General features: G+C 49.0%; 1 protein-coding gene across 5 annotated transcripts in view; it reads right to left on the reverse strand.

The window, feature by feature from the left end:
• LRRK1 (leucine rich repeat kinase 1) overlaps window positions 1-23,338 on the reverse strand; it is a 121,332-nt gene that overhangs the window by 5,539 nt on the left and 92,455 nt on the right. For all 5 annotated transcript variants that reach the window (XM_072796599.1, XM_072796620.1, XM_072796624.1 and 2 more), the window contains 10 exons: window positions 22,374-22,537; window positions 21,248-21,387; window positions 18,980-19,229; window positions 16,285-16,451; window positions 13,652-13,849; window positions 12,341-12,618; window positions 10,236-10,430; window positions 9,067-9,218; window positions 2,893-3,010; window positions 1,752-1,868 (listed from right to left, as the gene is read on the reverse strand). In XM_072796599.1, the coding sequence (XP_072652700.1) occupies window positions 1,752-1,868; window positions 2,893-3,010; window positions 9,067-9,218; window positions 10,236-10,430; window positions 12,341-12,618; window positions 13,652-13,849; window positions 16,285-16,451; window positions 18,980-19,229; window positions 21,248-21,387; window positions 22,374-22,537 (1,779 nt within the window). The remainder of the gene's footprint in view (window positions 1-1,751; window positions 1,869-2,892; window positions 3,011-9,066; window positions 9,219-10,235; window positions 10,431-12,340; window positions 12,619-13,651; window positions 13,850-16,284; window positions 16,452-18,979; window positions 19,230-21,247; window positions 21,388-22,373; window positions 22,538-23,338) is intronic.

Consider the following 23,338-nt stretch of genomic DNA (forward strand, 5'->3'; position numbering starts at 1 on the left):
TGGGAACAGAGGGCAGTGTCACACCCTAGATGCCTGCCTAGGGCTGAGGTGGGATGGGCAGAGTTCAGAACAAAGCTGAAGCCACGACAGAGACAGAGCGGGGACCCAGGCTTTGTGCCAGAGCGAGTGAGCAGCAGAAAGCCCCCTTTCTGGAACCTGGAGCTACTTGGGAACTCAGGCGGCCAAGGAAACAAGCAAACCAGCTTCTAGCTCAGCAGCAAGGCCAATAAGCCCAAAGAACATTTATCAAAATCCATTTTCAGAATTGTAGGCAAGAAAGCAGCCAAAGCAAACAGGAGCAGAGTCTCTATCTGAATCCCGGCTCCGGGCCCCAGTCAGGGCGGTGAGCCCCACGGCCCAGCTGGGTGTGAACGTGCGCGTGCAAGAATGTAGGGGCCTGCTGTCGCGGCCACGGGGCAGCACGGCCTCCGAGGGGCAGGCGCCCTGACTGGGAGGCTCCGCACAGAGCCGGCTTTATTCCCTCTGGTCATGAGGCTGGTGGTGCCCTGGCTCGGGGGCTCTGGCCAGCAGTGGCCTTAAATAACGCTTTGTGTCATGTTCTCCCAGGCTCTGGGGCAGACCGGGTCCTGAGCTGCCTAGCCTCGCCCATGGGGCACACTCATAAATGACCCTAGGGTTGATTTCAGACCTTCTTTTTTTTTTTCTTTTTGTTTTAAAGAAATAAACTGGAGTAGGGTGAAGAGCATATATATTTCATGACTGTCAGGAAGTAATAATAATGGTCACATTTACCCAAGTGTGTGGGTCCAGGGCTCTGGGTGTGTCATGCCCAGAAGGAAAGAACCTTCTTCTACCTCTTCTTATCCTCATTTTACAGATGAGAAAACTGAAATTGGATGATGACAGCTAACATGTTTTAACCAAACATCACCTTGAGCATTTACTAGGAGCAGAGGGGTGGGGATGGGGGATGAGGATAAGCAAAGCAGGAGGGCTGAGACAAAGACAGAAGAGCAGTGCCTGGACTCGGAGGCCAGAGAAGCCTGAGAGCACCACTGAAGGGCTGGGGCCAGGCTGGGGCAGCTTCTCAGAGCAGGCTTGATGGTCCTTGACCCTGAGAACGGAGTGAAACGTAGTCTGGCAGGGGTGTGTGGGGTGGGGCCATTCCTAGCTGGAAGGGTCCCCTCAGAGTGCGGTGCTGGATGGGACGGGGAGCGAGGAGCCAGCTGGGGGAGCTTGCCGGGCCTGCAGAGGTACCCAGTCCCATCAGAGGAGTGGTGGAGCTGCCTGAGCCCTGGGCTGTGGAGATTTATCACTTGGGGTTCCATTTCAGAGAGGTGGGGGATGGAAGGTAGAGGAAATGGACCAAGAGGCGACCCAGGTCTCAGGCTGACAGTGGGCGCTCCAGAGGGGGGTGGGCAGGGCTGCCCGCACTCTGGAGAACCACTGCTACCCAAAGGGGAAGGGCACATGTACAATGGCTCTTTATATCATTTGTACCAAAAAGGGGCCTCACTCGAATCGGGGCCGTGGCATTTGCAGGTGCAATACAAGCTTTCCACTCGGCTCATAGTTTTGCTTTGCTAGTGACACAGGTTCTTGAAAAGGCACAAATGATGGCCTGTCTCTCCAAGGCTGAGTGTGACCTGATCTGGGCTTGGTGGTCCAAGAGGCCATGGCTTTGCTCCCACTCTTCATACCCCCTCCCCTTAAGCTGAGGTGGGGGGGCCACTCCAACAGAAAAGGAAGGGAGTCACAGACCTGGGCATCCACCTTTTCCCTTACCTCACCTTTTTAATAATAGGCACGGCCAACAAGCAGGTGACAACAGCCGGGGTGTCCAAAGCCCGTTGGGGTGTGTTTAAGGGGCACATGCCCTTGAGGCTGTAGATGTAGATCTTCTGGTCCTGTAGAGGCAGACAAACCAACATGAGACCCAGGTTGGAATATATCTGCCAGTTTTGTCTTAGGGTCCCTTCTACCTCAGGAATCCCTTTGTGCCTTAGAAAGCAACATGTGTTGGGGGTTTTCAGGTTGGTTGGTTGCATATTCCTATTCTTTGTAGAAATGTTGAAAACTACAGAAGAGTTGAAAGAAGAAACATAAAATCATTCATATCCCATTTCTTGGAGAAAACCTCCATGGGGACTTGGGGCCCAGACTCCTTTCCCCTTGGTATTTGTGGGTGTGTCCTCATTCCTGGCAAAAGTGGGACCAACGACTGTGCTGTTTCCTCACTTTTCTCGTGACACTGCATGGTGGGTAGAGGGGAAGCCCTGTCCTGCCTGGCCTGCAAGGGAACTGTATTTGAGCACCTCTGTGCTGCCCATCGCTCGGGGGTGCCACAACCTGGCTAATCTGCCGTCAGATGCTCAGTCCGGTTCCAAGTTTTCGCTACTGGGAATTACACAGGGATGAGCAGTCTTACAGACCTACTCTGTGGGTCTTGGCTGGCTGCACCAATCTCCCCCACCCCGCCCCGCCCCACCCCATGGCACCTGTAGCTTCAGAGCATTACTGATTGGGGCATTCCTCTCTGGATTTCTCAGAAGACAGCTCCTTGGGGCTTCTGCTGATTTCCTTGACCTGAAGGCAAAATGCCTTCAGAGCTGAGTGCATTCCCTGGGGAGACCTGGCAGTGTTATAAGAAACCCAGTGTACTGGGGTTCTCCTTCTGCTGGGATCCTGCACCTGATATTTCTCTCAGCTGGGTCCCAGTCACCCACCAGGGATAAGGCAGGTGGTTGCCCTTTGTGACATGCTGCTGCTTCGCAGGGCTGCTGGCACTGCTTTGGGGGTCTCGCACATGTAGGCTGGGGCTATCTGACTTTCCAGTGTGCCTGGGCATCCTATATTCTTATTTGCTAGATCTGGGCCCCTGTGTGGGCTGCGTTGCCCACCTCGCTGGGAGCCCTGCATGGAGGCGGTTACCTCGGTGGCCGTCCACAGAGAGTTCTGGACCTTGAGCTGGCAGCTTAGCTTCATCCCTGCACAGCTCATCCTCTGCACCTCCATAAGGCCTTTCTCTGTGTTCACCACGGTGTAGTTCCTAGAGCCGGCGACAATGGTACAGTCAGTGCACGGTGGCCAGGGGCTACCTCCCTTATCTCGGCGTGGCCCGAGTAGCCTTGGAGGGGGAGGGGGATGCGAGCTGCGGGCCTCAACCACCCCCTTGAACCCAAGGTCAAATCCTTCCACGATCTGCAAGCATCCAGAGCCATGCATGACGCTTGGGTGCAGGTGCATTCTGCCTCCCTGGTAGTGATTGAACCTCTGGGGGACGCAGGGCCATTCCCAGTGGGAGGAAAGACTCTCTTCTGCCTGTGACGTTACAGGGTTCAAGAGATGGCCTCTCCAGTGTGAAGAAGGGGCACCGGGGGCCACACCTCTACCAGAGCCACTCGCCCTTCCCACTGGCCATGTCTGTCTCACCCCAGGAACAAGGGAGCCCCTCAGTCTCAGAGTAGACAAGTCCAGACTAAATATAGGTGGGTGAGGGACACCTGGGGGGCTCAGCGGATGAGCATCTGCCTTTGGCCCAGGGTGTGATCCCAGGGTCCTGGGGTCGAGTTCCACATCGGGCTCCCTGCAGGGAGCCTGCTTCTTCCTCTGCCTGTGTCTGTCTCTCTCTCTCTGTCTCTCATGAATAAACAAATAAAATCTTAAAAAAAAGATAGGTGGGTAAATTTCAGAGTAGGCTGGAGTCCTCAGAACATGCCCCCCAACATGAGTGCTCTGAAAACTAATAAGCTGTTATTTATGGGCACCACTGTTCACTCACAGGGCCTGGCCGTCCCCTAATATTTCTGTCTCCTCACCGTACTCCATGGGCATCTAGTGTGCTCACCGTCTGAGGCAGAGACGGAGGTTATGTACCTGGGTCACACACATCTTTTGCCCACACTTCCACTGGTCTTTATGTCTCTCAGTCTGATGACTGGCTCTCCCCTCCCACCTCTCTTTTTTCTCTGGCAGTTTATGTGCTAAGGATTCTGGGAAGTGTCTCCACAGCCCTGGGGTGTCACCTGCCTTATCCCCCTGCCCCCTGTCTCAAGTCTTGATCACATTTTTTAATTTTTTATTTATTTTTGATCACATTTTTTTTTTAAATTTTTTTTTTTTTTTTTTTTTTTTATTTATGATAGTCACAGAGAGAGAGAGAGAGGCGCAGAGACACAGGCAGAGGGAGAAGCAGGCTCCATGCACCGGGAGCCCGATGTGGGATTCGATCCCGGGTCTCCAGGATCGCGCCCTGGGCCAAAGGCAGGCGCCAAACCGCTGCGCCACCCAGGGATCCCTATTTTTGATCACATTTTTAAAAAAGGTTTTATTTATTTATTCATGAGAGACACAGAGAGAGCAGAGACACAGAGGGAGAAGCAGGCTCCCTGCAGGGAGCCCGATGTGGGACTCCATCCCAGGATCCTGGGATCACGTCCTGGGCTGAAGGCAGATGCTCAACCACTGAGACACCCAGGCGTCCCAAGTCTTGATTACATTTTGTTCGATTTTTTTTTTTTTAAGGCAAGGACATTTCCTCACTGTGCACTTGCATTTCTATTGGGAATGTCCAGTTCTCACTCCTTTTGTGATCATTGACAATCACTGCCTTTTATCTATTATTTCAGTAGAGATTGCAAAGGGCCAACATTCTATTTCTGGCACTCCTTCTTCAAGTATTAGCTTCATTTATTCTAGAAAGAGAAACTTCCTCCTTTTATCTCTTTTGCTACCCTGGGGTACAGTTCACATAGGAAAGGTAGAATAAAATCTTGATTCTTTCTGTGTATACTAATTTCTAAAATAACGTGTTGGTTCTCTAGGAGCCTCCAGGGGTGATCAATGAAGGGTTTTTGTTTGTTTTTAAGGTTTTATGTATTTATTTAGAGAGCATGAGCAGGGGGAGGGGCAGAGGGAGAAGGAGAGAGAGACTCAGGCAGACCCCCTGCTGAACACGGAGCCCAATGCAAGGCTCCATCTCATGACCCCTGGATCATGACCCGACCCAAAATTAAGAGTCGGACACTTAATCGACTGAGCCACCCAGGTGCCTCAGTTTGTTTTTATTAAGTAGCATTAGAAATTCATGAATTTAAACAATTTGGCATGTCTCAATCCACTGCAATTCTTCTTACTAATGGCCAACTGTCCTATCTTTGGCCAGTACAAACCTCTTTGGATTGACTCCTCAATCTCTTTAATTTACTCTCATGAGGGTCTGATGGCATCCCTGATCTGATGTGTCAGATGCTCCCGGCCATCTTCCTGTCCCAGACCTGGAGTCAGTCACTTCTTAAATAAGCCCTGATTCCCTATGGCACTTAGAGATCACCATTTGGGTCCCAGAGGTCATCATTGGTGGTTGGTCATTATTGTTAGGCCTTTTCAATGGGCAGGGCTAGGAAACATGAGTTTATTTTTCTTAAAGATAAAATCTATCATGAGTCTCAAAATTTATACTCAGAATGACAGGTTTTTAAATTTAACCTATCTTTCATACTTTGCATGCCGAATATCACAATGTGCAATGCTTGATACCGTTATGCTTGCTCATTCACTTTACCCTGCAATTAAAGCAATGCTTTAAAATAACAACAGTGCCGCCAGTGATGTAATTACTGAAAACGTATACATTTACTTATATAAATATAAATAAAAATAACTAAATATACACATACAACTATACGTGGTTTTTTAGGGCATGGTTTCTTAGACCATGTCTTATGTCAGAGCACTCAGTCCCACTGCCATAAAATGTGGTGCCAAGGTCACCTGGATGACCTAGAGAAAATGGTAAAGTTCCTTCCACTTATCTCATTGTGTCTCAAGCTTCACTTTATCTAAGCCTTATTAGATTTTTGCACCTGCAAATGTTTGCCACAAGGCTTACTGGAAGACTACTTAGGTCATGAAATGCTCTCGTTGACTCTGAAGATGTCCCCCTAGGGGGATGGGAAAGACCTTACACCTTGGCCAGGATGGAAGGATCCTACACCAGATGGTGGCTTTTTGGAGCTTGCACAGTCTAACTTTTCAATACCTTGGCATCTTGGTCCTGTGACTTCCTGTTCGCTTCCCAGTTCGCTTATCCCCATTTTATTCCAGGCACCCTCTCCCAAAGTTGCACATCAGATCTCATCTTTACTAATATTTGTGCCCCTCCCATCCACTCAGGGTCAAGTAACTATTTTCTGACCACTACCTCCTACTTTTTCAGACCATTCCACCTATTACCATAACTCATCACAGGGTTTTTGGTTTTGTTTACATTCTGCCAAGACCTAGGATTTCTGGTACTTTCAATTGTTCCTCATCCATTTTATGGCCCCACGCAGTTTCCATAATCCATCTTTATCATGACCCTCTTGAAAATACCCCCACCTTTCATGCCCTTCTCTTCCTCCTGGCAAAACCCCAGCTCTGCTTAAAATCAACTGTTTCCTATCTTGCAACCTGGGGCCAGCAGTACATGTTGGGGCACATAACCTTGTGGACAAGCCTCATTTCCAACAGTGGCCACCAACTTCCAGTGGGCTTCAGTGCTGTCCTGCAACCACCCTGATCTCATGAATTGGTGCTCAAGTCACATGTCATCTTTTTCTCCTCGAATATTCAAAACCTCTCTCTGTGCTTTCATCCTTCCTGCCACTTCACTGAGAGAAAGATGTGACTAGAATGGAAGGCCCACAAATTCTTATTTAAGGGCACCTTAAATGCTTGTCTCTGGGTCCCCTGCCCCTCTCACTATCTGGCAAGTCCACCTCAGTACCTGCCCCTCTCTCCGACCCCTCGGATCATTTACTTCTTCTGCCATCAAGCTGCAAATAGCTCCCATCTTAAGACAAAGTCCTCCCAGGATGGGAAAATTATTACAACTAATCAATGACTTCAGTAAAGTTTCAGGGTACAAAATTAATATACAGGAATCTGTTGTGTTTCTACACACTAATAATAAAGCAGCAAAAAGAAATATTAAGAATTAAGAAAATGATTCCATTCACAGTTGCACCAAAAGGAATAAAATATCCAGGAATATGGTTAATCAAGGAGGTGAAAGACCTGTACTCTGAAGACATGGATAAAACAAATTGAAGATGACACTAAATAAATGGACACATGTCTATGGACTGGTAGAATCAATACTGTTCCAGTGTCCATACTACCCAAAGCAATTTACAGATTCAAAGCAATCTCTATCAAAATAGCATCAGTATTTTTCATAGAATTACAACAAATAATCTTAAAATTCATATGGAGACACAGAAGGTCCCAAATAGCCAAAGAAATCTTGAGACAGAAGAATTAAGCTGGAGGTATCACAATCTCTGATTTTGAACTATACTATCAAGTTGTGGGGATGCCTGGGTGGCTCAGTGGTTGAGCGCCTCTCTTTGGCCCAGGGTGTGATCCTGGAGTCCCAGGTTCAAGTCTCAAATTGAGCTCCCTGCATGAAGCCTGCTTCTCCCTCTGCCTGTGTCTCTGCCTCTCTCTCTCTCTCTCGCTCATGAATAAATAAATAAAATCTTTTAAAAAAGCTGTTGTGATCAAAACAGTATGGTTCTGGCACAAAAATAGACACACAGATCAAGAGAACAGAATAGAAAGCCCAGAAATAAACCCATACTTATGTGGTCAATTCATCTATGACAAGGGAGGCAAGAATATACAATGGGGGAAAAGATAGGTTCTTCAACAAATGGTGCTGGGAGAACAGGGCAGCCACATGCACAAGAATGAGATTGGTCCATTTTCTTACCCCATCCCAAAATAAACTCAAAATGGATTAAAGACCTAAATGTAAGACCTGAAACCGTAAAACTTCTAAAAGAAAACAGAGGCAGTTAAACTCTTGGACATCAGGCTTAGCAATATTGTTTGGATCTATCTCTTGAGGCAAGGAAAACAAAGCAAAAATTAACAATCTATCAAACTAAACAGCTTTCGTGCAGAGAAGGAAACCATCGAAAAGGCAACCTACTGAATGGGAGACGATATTTGCAAACGATAGATCTGATAAGTGGTTAATAACCAAAATATATAAAGAACTTCTACAACTCAGCACCAAGAAAACAAACAATCTGGTTTAAAAATGGGCAGATGACCTAAACAGACATTTTTTTTTTCAAAGAAGATATACAGATCTGTGAAAAGATGCTCAACATCACTCATCATCAGGGGAGTCCAACTCAAAGGTATCACCTCACACCTGTCAGAAGGGCTAGTATCAAAAAGACAAGAAACAATAAGTGTGGTAGAGGCTGTCGAGAAAAGGGGACCCTTGTGCACTGTTCGTGGGAACGTAAAACTGTAGCCACTCGGGAAAACAGAATGGAGGCTCCTAAAAAAAGTGAAAATAGAAATAGCATATGATCCAGTAATTCCACTTCTGGGTATTTACCCAAAGAAAATGAAAACACTGAATTTGAAAAGATACATGTCTCCCTATATTTACTGCAACACTATTTACAGTAGCCAAATATGGAAGCAACTGAAGCATCCATCCAGAGATGAATGGATAAAGATGGGGTATAGCTATAGAGACAGATACATGGATATGTATGTGTACCCACACATATAGAGAGAGTATTACTCAGCCAGAAAAAAGAATGACATCTTAACATTTGCCACATCATGGATGGACCTCAAGGTATTATTATGCTAAGTGAAATAAGTCAGGGAAAGACAAACACCATATGATTTCAATTAAACGTGGAATCTAAAAAACAAAAGAAAAAATAAAACAGAAACAGACTCATAAGCAGAGCACAAACTGGTGGTTGCCAAAGGGAAGGGGGTGCAGGGATGGGGGAAATAGGGGATGATGATGAAAAAGGGGAAAAACAAGTATAAAAAACAAAGCCCTCTGTTGACCCTACACCCCTGCCAGACACCATCTTCTCTTTGCTTCTTTTAACTACAAACACATACATGCCTTTCTATCTGCATGGACTCAGTTTTCTCTCAGGAGGGAACTCCATCAGGCTTTCAACCCACTATCCATGAGACATCTCTGGCCATGGCCATCCCTGACGGCTCCCCAATTCCACAGAAGCCCCCCCGCCCCCCTGGTACTAGCAGGGCATGTTAAGTTACTATGGAAGTTACCTGGATTCCTCTTTCCCGTCCCAGAACACCACCATGTACTCCTGGCCCTGGGACGAGAAGAAGGCAGTCTGCTTCCCGCAGGGGAGCTGGTACATGAATGTTGCAAAGGTTGGGTCCTTCATCTGGCTCACCACCGACAGGGCCAGCGGTCGCTGAGGGAGAGAGGCCACCAGAACCATGAGCGTGCGTCACTTACAGCAACTTGATGCCTGGCCTGCCCATGAAACCAATGGTCTTGAACAAGGGGGGAAGGATTAGAAGTGGCTCAAAGCAAGAGGCCATGACAACTTCATATGCCAGAGTGTCTGTCTGGGTCATTGCTCTCCATAGCGACTTGAACCATAGGAGAACATGGACTTATATGGTCCAGTTAGATTAAACCCTGATATTCCAAGCCCCAGGCCCAGGGACAAACAATCTTGTGAAGGATTTTTCTCTGATCTTATTTTACTCCCAATACATTAAATACTGTCTACTTTGATAAGTGCATTCTAACTTTGACATCACTGGCCTCTTTCCCAAACAGCTAAGCTAGCTAGCTAGCTTTCTTTTTCTTCTTTTTCTTTCTTTCTTTCTCTTTCTTTCTTTCTTTCTTTCTTTCTTTCTTTCTTTCTTTCTTTCTTTCTTTCTTTCTTTTTTCTTTTCTTTTCTTTCTTTCTTTTTTTTCTTTCTTTCTTTTTCTTCTTTCTTTCTTCTTTCTTTCTTTCTTTCTTTCTTTCTCTTTCTTTCTTTCAATAAAGTTTTATTTGTGCAGAACATAAAATCAACACACAGAACAATATAGTATAGCTACGCTTTAAAATGATTTTATGACTCCTGCCCTCATGAGCAGACCTGCTCCCCATTACTCTAAAAAGAAATATGTACATTCTCTCTGCTCTAGCGTGGGGACCATAGTGCTATAAAGGGTTTGGTATGCTCTGCCTGCATGATGGTGTGACACAAAAGCTGGAGAGGAAAAGAAAGCTCACTTTTCCTGAGTGGCACACATACAGAGAAAATAAACTGGATATATTAGGAGCCATAACTATCTCTTTATAGAAGAGGTAAGCAGAGAAGAGTGCCCCATTTGTTCTAGACTTAGCAAAGGATGGGCAAGTAGACTAATCCAGACCCTCCACCACAGGGGCAGGAGGTGCCAGGTCCCCAGGCCCGGGGTCCTCAGGTACCTTCTCAGGCTTTGTGTCCCAGCACTCCATCATGAGTGCCTGGAGCCGATGGAATTGCACTTCCTCTGGCTGCCCCAGAATTGGGCGGATACCCTTGGACAGCTTCTTGGCAATCTGAAGCTGGTGGTGGCCCAGCGCTGGCCGCTGTCCCGACAGCAACTCATACAGCACCATTCCATAGGAGAACATGTCTACCTGGGCAAAGAGGCATGCCAAGTCAGGTCCCCTGTCTGGGCCCAGCAGCTCTCATAAGCTGGCCCTGAGACAGAGGGAGCAGAAGACACAATCAGACCAGGGATCCTGCCAAAGGGAGACAATCATCAATACATCCACCAATGCATCCACCCTCCCTTGACCTGTCCAAACATCCAACCATCTGACCATCCATCATTCTGTCCCTTTAGCCATCCATTTCTGATCCTTCCATACTCCCTCCCTTTTCTTTTTTTTTCCATTCATCATCCATCTATCCATCCATACACCCACCTGCTTGTCCTTCTGCATATTTATCTATCTATACTCCTGTCTACCCATTCATTCATCTGACGATCTGTTCTTCTGTCCATATACCTATCTGTCCGTCCATCCATCCATCCATCCATCCATCCATCCATCCATCCAATCAACACACTCTAACCATCAGGTACTGGTTACAGGTTCCAAGAATGCCATGCTCCTTATCATTGAGAATCAAGAAAAGGCAGGAGAACACAGAGCCTCGGCTTAATGTGCCTGGCACCAGAAGAACAGTGTATGCAAATCACAAAGGGGGAATGTCTCTCAAATCACAATATGTTGACTCCTCTACTTTTAATGTCATCAAAAAGCTCAACAAGGAGAAGTTAGTGTAGGCCTCCAGGAGGGCCAAGAGATAACATTTTAGCAGGATAGTGGCTGAGGTAGACCTGAGAATTTTCAATGTGAAGGTTCCTGTTATAATTTTAGTTTTTAGGTGCCTTGTCTGGGTCACCTGGTACTTAAGAAGCTCTTATTTTTATCACTCTGATTTGCCTTTTCTATTTTAGTTAATAGACGCAGGTGGCAAGTTCACCCACTCAGGCTAAGGTCATTTTTTTTTTTTTTAGAAGGGTTGAGGAGGGGCAAAGGGAGAGGGAGAAAGAGAAGCCCAAGGAGGCTTCATGCCCAGCACAGAGCCTGACTCAGGGCTCGAGCTTATGACCGACATCATGACCTGAGCCAAAATCAAGAGTTGGACGCTTAACCAACTGAGCCACCCAGGTGCCCTTACTAAGGCCATTCCTTTTCCTTTTTTGAAGGTGATCAAGGGTACAAACTTCCAGTTATAAAATAACACAGGGATGTGATGCACAGCATGGGGACTGCAGGCTGTTTAGGTCATTTTTGAAGCAATGAGGCAATGACTCATCTGCAAATTACCAAATAATGAAAAATTATAGACCAGGGGAGTTTCAATGCTAGCAAAGAATGACCTGGAGCTGGCATTAGCTGGAAGATGGCTTTAAGTTGTCTGTATGCCTGAGTCTACTAACCAGCTTTCAGGGAAAGGTAAACATTTAGCCATCATCTTGGCTGAGGCTGGCCATGTAGCTGCTCGGGGAGCCCACGCTGTCATGTTAGCATCCCCTCTCTTCTCCTGGCATTGGTGGTGCTGCCTCAACACGTCTGCTGTTCACTTCGAGCAATGCCTTGCAAACAGCACCTATGGGCCAGGAGCCTCCGCCATCCTTATTCTGACTGCTCCTCCTGAGCCCCCGTGAGGCTGGCCCACTGTCCCCACTTTATACATCTAAATGGCAGAGTTGGGACCCAAATCCAGACTCATTTCTGGCCCGGACTCATCGTTCACTGTGTACCACCTTGACTATGTCTTTGAATCAAGGTTAGAGAATTCAGAGGTTGCCGAATTCACTGTTCCTGAAGCCAAGGAGAAGTTAATCCTGACATTGCGATGTGGGCACAGATGCCTGTGCAATTCTGGGTCAAGTCAGAGCCCCCCCGGTCAAGCACAGGAGAGGGAGGGAAGCGTGCCTGGGAGAACGGAGCTGAGAAGCTGCAGGTGCCACAGGCCTGCCTGGCTGGCCTCCCAGGGACCTGGGGCTGGCAGTGGGCTGGGGTGTGGGTACCTTCTCGTCATACACGATGCGAGGCCTGATCTCCGGGGCCTGATAGCCAGGGGTGCCCTCCACGCCGAGGGCCCCCTCATGAAATGACTGCCTTGAGATCCCATAGTCCGACAGTTTGATGTTGATGTGCTCCTTGACATCAAGAGACCAGACCAGAATGTTGTCCGACTTCAGGTCACAGAAGATGATGTTTTTCTTGTGCAGGTAGGCCAGGCCAGAGGCAATCTGGTATGCTATCTTTTGGGTGAGCATGTGTCCCAGGGGCATAAAGGAAGAATCTTTGCAAAGAAAAAATACAAACTATCATTACAACAATTGTCTTTTCTGACTTTCTCTCTCCTCGGATGCTTTATATTCTACAGATATTTCTCATTATTCTCCCTGCTGGATGCCACAGGAGACAGAGAATGACCTTCTGATGTAAAACAATATTTAGGATAGAAACACTGATCGTTCTAGCTTCATTTGTGGTATTTTATGCCTGGAATTGTGGGTGTTCTTACTAAAAGGGCAAGGATTCAAAATTCTTAGAGTTCATCACAGGCCAAGGTTGTTATACTGTCAAGGGGAGGGGGAGTTTGGGGATATAAGATCTTCACTTAAAAAAAAAAAGTTCTCTTCCACTGAGGGAGAAATAATTTGAGTTTAATGATGTTTCTTCTTCCTGAGTCAAGAGACAGCTACCTCTCTCCTGTCAGCCTCGCATTGTCAGCTCTTTTCCTGTCAGGGATTCAGTTCCCTATTTATTTCCCAAGGAAAATTATTTTAAAATTTCACTAAAAAATATGATAAAGCCAACCTCAGGGTTTCAGAGTTTTGAATGATGATGGACACAGGTGTGCATTTGGGGAATGGAGAGATTTATGTGGCCAGTGGGCTTGTAGGCCCCAGGCTGCTATTCAGGTCCCCCTGGTTGCCTTGTTTAAGACTCTCAAATGCCTCTTTGGTGGGACTATTATCATACTCCTTCTACAGGCCTAATTTACTGGATGATGGCAGAGAACCAGGACTTGGAACCTGGTTCCATCTGACTCTAAACCATCAGCTTCCCTAGCCTTGGCAACAGCACCATCCAGAGTGTAGACCTGGTGAAGTGACTCTCTTCACCCACAGGGAGCTGGCTGTGTGCACTGTGGGGCAGGTGTGCTCTGGCCCAGACAGCCAGGCCAGGCAAAAGGAGGGAACCTCCCAGGGATACAGCTTCCCTGGCATCTGAGCTGCCTGCCATGGGCTCACTTGCCTCCCAGGGGTTGTATCTGGGTGGGCGGGCCCCCAGCCACCCCTTTGGAAAGTTCTCAGCCTGGCTGGTACCTTTGGCATTCTCAGACAGCACGGTGTTGAGGCTGCCCAGGGGGGCGAGCTCCAGGGCGAAGCAGAGTGGGTGGATGCTGATGCCGATGAGTGACACGATGCAGGGGTGCTGCAGGGCGTGCAACATGCTGGCCTCTTGCCGGAACTCCGAGAAGTTCTTCATGGCATCTGTGGCACGCAGGTGCCTCAGCATGGTGTCTGCAAGGGGAGCACAGCCATTAGGGCTGCCCAGGGAGGTAAGGGATGCAGAGCCCTGTGCCACCTGCTCCAGGAGCTCCTCTAGGGCAACTCCTGCCACACTCAGAGCCCCCCGACAGGGACTTGAGGGGCTGGCAGGTGCAGCATTTATATTTTAAGGCACTTAATACAAAAGGGGCTGCAATACCGTCACCCAGAATTTGGCCCCCCAGTGGTGGCATTCTTGAGGCATTCTGGGCTGATACCAAGTCCCTCCGCCTTGAGTGCTAAATTGGTCCCAACACATTGGGCAGTTCCTGCTCCCTCAATGGAGAGCTGCGCATGTCCCTGCTCTCCTGTTCCCCTTGGAGCTCTCATCCCACCCCACCCCGCTGCTGGCCACTTGAGGGTCACGGCTGTGGCTTATTCCAGTTCTGCATCCCTGAGTGTCACCCAGAGTCCTGCTCACCCGCAGGGATGTTGGGGGCTTGGCTGCTACTGCTTACCTGACTCCCTGCCAGCAGCCAGGACCCCCAAAGGCAGAAAGAATCAGCACCCTCTCTTCAGACACAGAGAAAACTAGGGCTTCCATGGGCCTGTGACAGGTCATCTCAGGCCAGAGGAGCAAGGTCTATGGGCAGGGGTGGCAATTTCCAGTCTGCGCTGTAAACCCTAGAAGGTGGCTGCCCAAGTCCCCCAGAGGGGCCTCTCCTGCCAAGTGGAGGGGCAAGATGCTACCCACCGGTTTGTGGCTGGCCCTGAGGTCACCAAACAGGGTCCTCTTGTGTCTCTTCCCCTGCATTTGGATTTTAAAGTCAGGGATTTTTGGACATGGAGGTTTAAACGGCATGCAAAAACCCTTGGCGTTAAAATGCATCAGTTGTGTCAGATCTGCGTGGAGGCCGGCCAATTTTTTTTTTTTTTTTTTTAGTACAAAGCTTTTGTTTTTCACATTGGGTCTTTAACCCATTATGAATTTTTGACTATGGTGTGAAGTCTGACCCAAGTCTCGGCCTTGATTAGTGACCTGTCAGCCTTTCTTTTCTTTTCTTTTTTTTTTTTTTTAAGATTTTATTTATTTATTCATGAGAGAGAGAGAGAGACGGAGAGAGAGAGGCAGAGACACAGGCAGAGGGAGCAGCAGGCTCCATACAGGGACTCGATCCCGGGACTCCAGGATCACAACCTGGGCCGAAGGCGGCGCTAAACTACTGGGCCACCCGGGCTGCCCCCGCCAGCCTTTCCCCTCTGACTCATGATGTTACGTCTGCTGTGTGCCAGCTTTCCACACACGCGGCTGTGTCTGCTCCCTTGGCGGGCCCGGCCGAGCCCCAGAGAACACTCTGCAGGGTTCACATCTGCAGAGTTATAAGTCATGACATCTGCTGGGCAGGCCTCTTTTCTTTGTCTCCCTCTATAGGACTCTCAGCTGTTCTTGGGATTTTGTCATTTCATGTGCACTTAGAATCAGTGGGTGCGATCTCTCTCTCTCACATACACACACACCCCCCTTGCTAGGACTTCAATGGGAATGAAACTGAACTGTATACATTAATTATCCCTCAGCACTTTATGGTATAATTGCGGCACGCAGACATTTTCTAGTGATGGGTCATTGCTGTAAATGGGAACGCTCTGAGTTCTGAGGTTGAGCTCACGTCTGGCAATGCTGTGACACTTACTGGCTCTCACGTTTGTCAGTAGAATCTCTCGGATTTTTCTGTGCAGGAAGTCATTCATATAGTAACAATTTGTCTCTTCCTTTCTGATCTGTTTTCTTTCCATTGCTCTAGGATTCTGATTTTTCCACCAGGAATGTAAATTACCTTAATGATCCTAAAGAGGAACATGCTAAGCCAGGGGCTGTGAGAAATGTGATATTCAGCCGCCTGGAAGTGAGGGGGCCGCCCAGTACCCACACTAGCTGGGTATTAAGTGCTGATGGGCTGCTCTAGGTAGAGAACATCTCTGAGCTGCACGTGGTGTGTGGACCTGGATGTGCCAAGGCAAGAAGGTGTTCCGTCCCTTGTGTGGGTGGGGGAGAAGACACCCAGGCTGGCTTTCCCATGCATTTACCTGGGGTGCCACCTTCCTTTCTTTAGTGGAGATGGCTGAGAGGGGTCCTGCAAGGTAAGGGGTCCACATGAGGTCTGAGTGTGCACTCACCATGTACCAGGCCCATGCCAGCCAGGGAGCAGATAGAAATTGTAAGGATGGCCCATACTCTTGGGGGCTAACATCTAGACAAGAAAATAGTCTCCCAAGATAATTTCTAAGCTTTGCTCAGCATGACCTTTAGACCCATTCCACATCCTGCCAGGAACAAAGCAGGTCGACTGCTCAGAGGGCTCTGTTCGCCTCATCCACCGTCCTCATCCAGTCTCCCCAAGGTGGCAGGAAGTGTGACGACCTTGGAAGAACATGCCTGAAAAGAAGGGACATGGGGCCCTGTTTACCTGCCGGGGTGTTGGCTAAGTTCTTGAATTTCTTGATCTGGAATCGTTTCACTGCCACAGGCTGGCCTTGGTACCGGGCCCGATAGATGATGGTGCCGCTCCCGCCCTGGCCCAGGACACTGCTCTCGTCCTCGTTGTGCTCCAGCTTGCTGTTCTCCAGGAAGAGCCTGCCAGAAATACCACATAGGTCAGACCAAGCCTCCTAACTGGTCCCTGACCCCCCTGCCCAGAGAGGCCTGTGGGGTGGGGGTGGTCCTTGGATGGATGGATGTGAGGACACCCTTGGTCGTTTCTTCCATTGCAGGAAGTCACAGTTCAAAGCCACCTGTGGAGTCAGACAGATCCAGGATACACCATGGCCTTGGACAGGTTGTGTAGCCTCAACAAGCCTGGGTCTCCTCCATAAAGTGGGATCGTAACAGTAACTGCCTTGTAGGTGTGGATGATGGCTCGCACTGGGGAGAGCCTTGCAACGTGGCCCACATAGGAAAAAACAAATTCTCTAGGAAGTTTCTCTCCAAAAGATTCTGTGTTTTGAGAGCTAGTATATCCAGCAGACACACTGCATTTATTTACTGCTAGGTTGGTTGTTTCCTTATTTCTTTTTACTAAGTGAGAGGTTAGGTGAGTGGCCATGGAGGGCTTCTGATTGGCACAAGCAGTGTCTGCACAACCGATGGCTAGGATTTCACCCAAGGGCAGGGTGTTTTAGACTTCACTGGTCTATGTGTTCTAATCTTAGGTGAAGGGGAGATTTCTTTTGGGCTTTTGGAAAAACTGTAAGTCACTCCTGGAAGGGAGGAAGGGAGAGAGAGATGATGGGAGGTGGCAGGGCTGGGGGGAGAGGGAGAGAAAGGGATGATGGGAGACAGGAGGGAGGGGGAAGGCAGTCTAGATGCCCTCCCACTGCAGGGCCTCCCCCTGTTCTGCTGAAGCCTCTCTGGGCTGCTCACCAGCTGGCTATGCCAGGTGCCTCCACTGGAGTCCTCCTGGCCCCACAGGCCGACTCCACTAGGCAGCTGTTTTTCATGCCTTCCATGAATGGATTCTGCAGCTGCTCAGACTTTGCACAGCTCAACTGCATACTTTACACTACAGGCAGGTGCCACTGCCTCCACTGAAGCCCGTGGTGGTATAGCAGCTGAGCTGAGCTCTTCTCCAAGCACCCACTGCCAAAACCACCTGCTTGGGCAGCATGGGCACTTGGGAGCTTCCCAGGATGGCCACCGGGACCAGCAGTAGGAATGCTGGCGATCCCTTAGGGCATCCTGTAAACATGGGGCCTAGGACAGGGTTCCCTGGATGCCAAGTAACCACTCCCCCAACCCCGAACCACCCAAACTCCTAGTTCGAGGAGGGCAGTGCTTCAGGGCCCCCGCTGGGGCACAGCTCAAGTGTCCAAAGAGCCTCTGCTGGATTGGGAATCCTGTCCACACTGTTGGGCTTTTCAATTACTAGCCAAGTACCTTCGGTTAAGAACCATGATACAGCCTGCAATTTGATCCAAACCCATGGGGACAACCAGTCTGCCTTTCCAGATTTCATACTGTAGATGCCACAGCCCAGATTCAGCTAGGGTGTAAAATGTAACAGCAAATAAATGAAAATCTTAACATTTGGGGCTCCCTAATTGGGTCTCCTCTACAGAAATTTGATTCATGCATATATAAAACTCTGCATGTGGTCTCTAAGAAGCAACAACCCTCACATTAGAGTTCTAGGAATAAAGGGAGCTCATTTTGCAGAAGAGCAGCATTTCATCATCATTCCTACCAGTGAGATAACTGGGGATATTGGAAAGGGCTTTGGGCAGGGGAGTCTATCATCCAATGTAGGAAGCAATTTATTAATTTGATAGACCCAGAAGTGTGCTTTGGAACTCCAAATCTGCAATATCTCAGAGTATTCAACATCGATTCTTTGGGGATGGGGGACAATTTGGAAAAATGAGAATACAAATATTCTTACCATCCCCCCACACCCCAAAAAGTTTACATTTATTTCAAGAAGCCAGATACAACATCCTTTGCAATCCTTTGACTAAGATGACAACAGGACTTCCTAACTCCAAAAGAGTTGGTAACCACCAAGGTCAAACTGTCTCCAAGGAGACCAAGTCATAGCTTCTGGTTTCCATGACTACAGAAGATTCCATCTTTTTACCCAGCCCTTGGATTTTGTGACTCTTTACTGTTGGATGGGATCACAAAACATTTCCTCTTCCTCGGCATTCTCTCCCCAGTCATTATCTTAGGTTACAGGCAGACTCAACTTCAAGGACAGATGTAGGGGGATCTAAATGCCCAGCCTCAGGGCAGCAGGTAGGGTCAGCATTTGCCAAGACAGAAAAATGAGGCTGTAGGCCTGGGAGCACTGCCTTTTTGAACACCGAGGAGAATTTGCCTTCTATACCTTGAGCTGGCAGGAAAGTAGGAATCAGAGGCAATGGCTGGCTTAGCAGAAAGGAGCTCAGCTGATACAAGGGCAAGATGGGGTGGGGACCCAGAATGGCTCCCCTCCAAGTGCTCTGCCCAGCTGGGCCTGCTGTGGCCTCCGAAATGGCAACCCTGGCTCCCTTCGGGCAGCCTAGGCTGGAAACCTATAAGTCCCAGGAGACTGGGTGGGAAGCAGTGGCTACACCAGCTAGCCACCACCTGAGGAAGGGGCCGCCAGGCAGGGTGGTGCTGTGGCCTACCTGGCTGGAAAGTCAGTCATGAACAGCTCAGGAACCAACTCCTGGAGAGGCACAGGGAGGTCGGGGTGTCTGGGGCAGGAGATGAAGTCCTGTTCGATGGCCGTGAGCACACAGTCTTCCATGTCGAAGTACTGCACCCCCTCTGATTTCTCACTTGGGTCAGTGTGCTGGGCCCAGGAGGTCTCGCACACAGGGCAGGGCACGTACTGCTCCATTAGTGGGGTCCCATCACTTTCGGTGGCTGTCAGGGCTAAGTGGGGACAGAGCAGGAGACAGTCTATGTGAAGGCGGCTGAAGGTGGGTCCCTGAACGGCACCCAGGCTATTTGGTAGGAGGGGGTCTGGGTGCCCCTGCCTGGACCCCAGGGAGTGGCTGAACTATGACTCAGGTTCTTTTTTGGAGAGAGAGATCCTGAAAGACGAGCACTGGGAAAGGTGAGGGATGCACTGGACAGACAGTGGGTGGCCTAAACTGAGCGGGCCGGCTGGGGAGCGGCTGAGAGGCTGGGGATCCCTCCTGCACAGCTGCCCCGACAGGATGCTGTGGGCTGCGTCTGAGCTGTGCCACACTCCAGCAAGCGAACCACAACCAATAAGGAGTTGTTCTTAAAATTAGAAACATAAGGCTTGCAATTACCATGATCCTTCGTAGAAGAGCAATGCAGGGGAAGAAATGAGTACAAATTATAATAGACAGAACCTAGTCATTTTACCTGTGTTCCCCCTGGCAGGAGGCACACAGCTTTTTTGCACGCTTCTGAGAGGAGGTGCAAAGAAGTAGTCTCCAAGGCACCTCAGGGTGAGCTGATGGCCTGCCTTGTGCAGGGTAGGAGGGGACTCCTAGAACCCTATGGGTGCATCCACTATCTGGAGGCCCAGGTAAACACATCCTGCTGGCTAGCTGGTGGTGCTGTCTCCTGAGCTGCCCTGTCTCAGACGATTGTCTAATGCCCGTATCACATCCTCCCCAGCACCTGCTGTGGGGCTCACTGGTTGGCAGGGAGTCACAAAAGCCCAGGGAGGCTCACATGGGTCTAGAGGCTTCCTTGGATGACCAAGCACTCCCAGACTGCCACAACTCATACACCAAACTGCCTTCTCTTGGGCCTGCCTTTCTTTTCTGTTTTCCTCTTTCTTTCATTCTTTTTCTTTTCTTTTCTCTCTCTCTCTTTCTTTTGTTTCTTTCATTTGTTCCTTCCCTCCTTACTTTCCTTCCTTCCAAGATTGATTGGTTGATTGATTAATTTGAGAGGCAGAGAGAGAGAGAGAGGTGGGGAAGGGCAGAGGGAAAGAATCCCAAGCAGACTCCATGCTGAGTGTGGATCCCCACACAGGACTCGATCCCAAGAACCTGAGATCATGACTTGAGCCAAAACCAAAAGTCAGATGTTTAACTGACTGAGCCACCCAGGCACCACTCTTGGGTCCCTTTTTTCCTTCTAGGTCAGCTTTCCCATCAGCCCTGGATGGCCCCCAGACCCTGGTGTCCAGAGCATGCCCCCCAGCAGAGAGCTCTCTAAGCATCTCCCCTGATGCTGTCCTAGGACATGGGGACAGCCACAGGCGAGAAGGCAGCCCGGGGAGGTTAGAGCACTGGCCAAGCAGGTCTTGGAGTCCAGAGCCATCCTTCACTCTCTCGGCCACCAGCCTTCAGAGGCTGAGGGCTCACAAGGAGGAGGCTGCCTGGTTTTCCCTGCACAGCTTCCTCCTTGCAGGATGCCCCGCGGGTTCATCTCCACTCTGGTAGCAAAACAAACAGAAGGCCTCAAAAGCTTCACTTCAAAAAGTATTTTCTTTGGGTGGACTGTCAATGAAGAAGCTGATCAAAGGGCCATGTGGGTGGTTGATCACCTCTGGGAATTGGGGGAGGGAGCAGGAGGAAAATGGGGGTCCTCAACAGGTGTGGCTTCCCTAGTCTCCCATCTCTGTCAGAGGGTCAAATCCCCTCAGAATTCAGCACTGTCCTCACTGTGTAAACAAGACCGGGTGACCCTCACATGGAGGGTTCTCTTGGGCCACGCGGGGCACCCAGGGTTATCTGTCTCCCCTCACACCATGGGGATCCAGGCCCATATTTTCCCCATAGCTCCTGACCCCGTGTCACTGCCAGACTTCCCCAGGGACCAGGATTCTGCCAAAGGGCGCTTAGGACCTCTCTGGTTTCCTCGGGCTGAATCCCAGTGAGACTTCTGCTCCCCAGATAACAAGCCCCACCCTGATTCATAAAGAAATACATGAGCAAAGACTCGGTTCCAGAACGTTTTCTTACCGGGAAACCACTGATCGATCAGGGAATTGACATGGTCTGTGATAAAAGCCATCGCGGAGAAGTCCCTCATTTCCGACTGGCAAATGATTTTTATCCCTCCGCTTTTTTTCTTTTTCCAGTTCACGTCTGAGGATTCCACACTGCAACCCAGAAACAAAGAGCCCTCTGTGATCCGGCGTTGGGGGCCCTGGGATGATCTCTGTGCCTCCAGACCCCAGGGACCCCCCACCCACCCCCACCCCAGGACTCTGTGCCTCTGCAGGACTGTCAAGGGGGCCTCCGTGTTTGCGTCCCTGTGTATGTGACCATGCCTTGTCCCCTCCACCACTTCCCAACATGGTGATGTGGCCAGAGCGGGGACTTGGTGGTAACGGATGCTCAGGCAGGGGTCAGTCCCCCAAGTGGGACGTTGGGGCAGGTTCTCGCCTTCTCTGAACTATGAGATTCTCGTTTGCCAGCTGGCAGCTGTGAGCTTTAAGTGGGAACATCTATATGAGAGCACTAGGCACCAAGAAAAACTCAAGTCAGGCCCTCCAAAGAGGATACTTCACCCTTCTCCTTCATGGAGCTGAAGAATATTTTGAAAAATTCAGTGTAAAGTTGAAATAACTTTGCGTGTTTATCGAAGCTGATTAAAAGTCATTTATTAAACCTCTCGAGCTGACTTGATGTGTTTCTCTCAAAAAGGTAAAGAAAACAGAAAAGGGGAGCTAAGTTGTGTATCTTGTTATGCTGCCTGTAGGATCCCTGGTGTCACCTAGGCCATCATCACATAGGACGAGAAGACAGGGCCAGATGGCAGCAAGGGTCCTGCAGGCATCACCTAAGTGACCACCTAAGTGACCACTGCAGGCTCTCATCCCAGAACTCAGTGGCCGTGGGCTGTGGTCACCAGACCCTCCCTCACCTTTCCTGTCCTGCGAGGAGAAAGGAGGAGGGGTGAGGAGATGGGGGTGCTCTAGACATTTTTTGGGGAGGATCTCCTGTTTCCAACAAGCTGCCATGATGTGTTGCTCTGGGGAGAACTCTGGACCCTGAGGGGACTGTCTCCCAGAGAAGGCGGCCAAGGAGGCTGTTCCCATGGCCTCAGGCTGCCCCTGTCAGGTGGGTTCCCGAGTATTCCTACCTGAGGTAGCCCCCATCAAAAGTGACCAGGAGGCCTTCCTGCCAATAGATGGTCTGATTTCTTTTCACTCTGAATGTGCTACAGCGATTTCTCTGGCTTCCTGTAAAACTATAAATGGTGACTTTCCTGTGCCTGCTTTTAGTATTCTTCTTGTTTTCAAAAAGCTGAAAGACAGAGAAAAGATCCTGCTTAAGTATTCCAGCCTCCTTGCTGGCCTTGGGCAGAGCTCGGAAGAGGCTGGCCTGGCCCCATCGTGATAAATAACCATCCCCTCCCCCCCTCCCCCGCCACCGCCCCCGTCTTCCCACCGCCTCCTCCTCCTCCTCCTCCGTCACCACGCATCCTGTTGCCAAATTAAACACTGTATTATCTGGAGAGGACCCCACAACACTCTGGGAGCACATTTTTCCCAAAGGATTGATAAAAGGCTCTCCTATTTCAAACCTTTCCTGATTTGACAAGCAAAACTTTGTTAGAAAAATGTAGAAAATACAGAAAAATGTACAAAAGAAACCAAAACAACTTACCACAAAGCAGGGATTTTGATATATTTTATCCTAAGATTTTTTTTTCTTTTTCTATGTATATGTTTGGAAAACCAGCTGAAGCTGTATTTTCTGATTTTGTATTTCTAATTTTCTAAATTTCTAATTTCATATACTTTTAAGAACTTCACGTTTCCTATGCCATCCAGACTCATACAAAAGCCATTTTTCCAAAGTTCAATATTTTATAGTAACTTTCCAGATCATTCATTTCTCTGAATATATAGGTTGTTTCAATGTTTTGCTCCCTCAAATGGGCCAATGATGCATGAAAAGTCGTAAAGCGTCCTCTGATTTCAAATGATTTCCTTAGTTCACATTTTTAGCCGTAGGATTAATCCGTCAAAGGGTCTGAACGTTTTTAGGCTCTGGATACGTATTGAGGAACCACTTTTGAAACAATCAGACTATGTATACACT

Source organism: Canis lupus, chromosome 2 (genome assembly GCF_048164855.1).
Source record: "Canis lupus baileyi chromosome 2, mCanLup2.hap1, whole genome shotgun sequence".
In the NCBI taxonomy this organism is placed as follows: domain Eukaryota; kingdom Metazoa; phylum Chordata; class Mammalia; order Carnivora; family Canidae; genus Canis; species Canis lupus.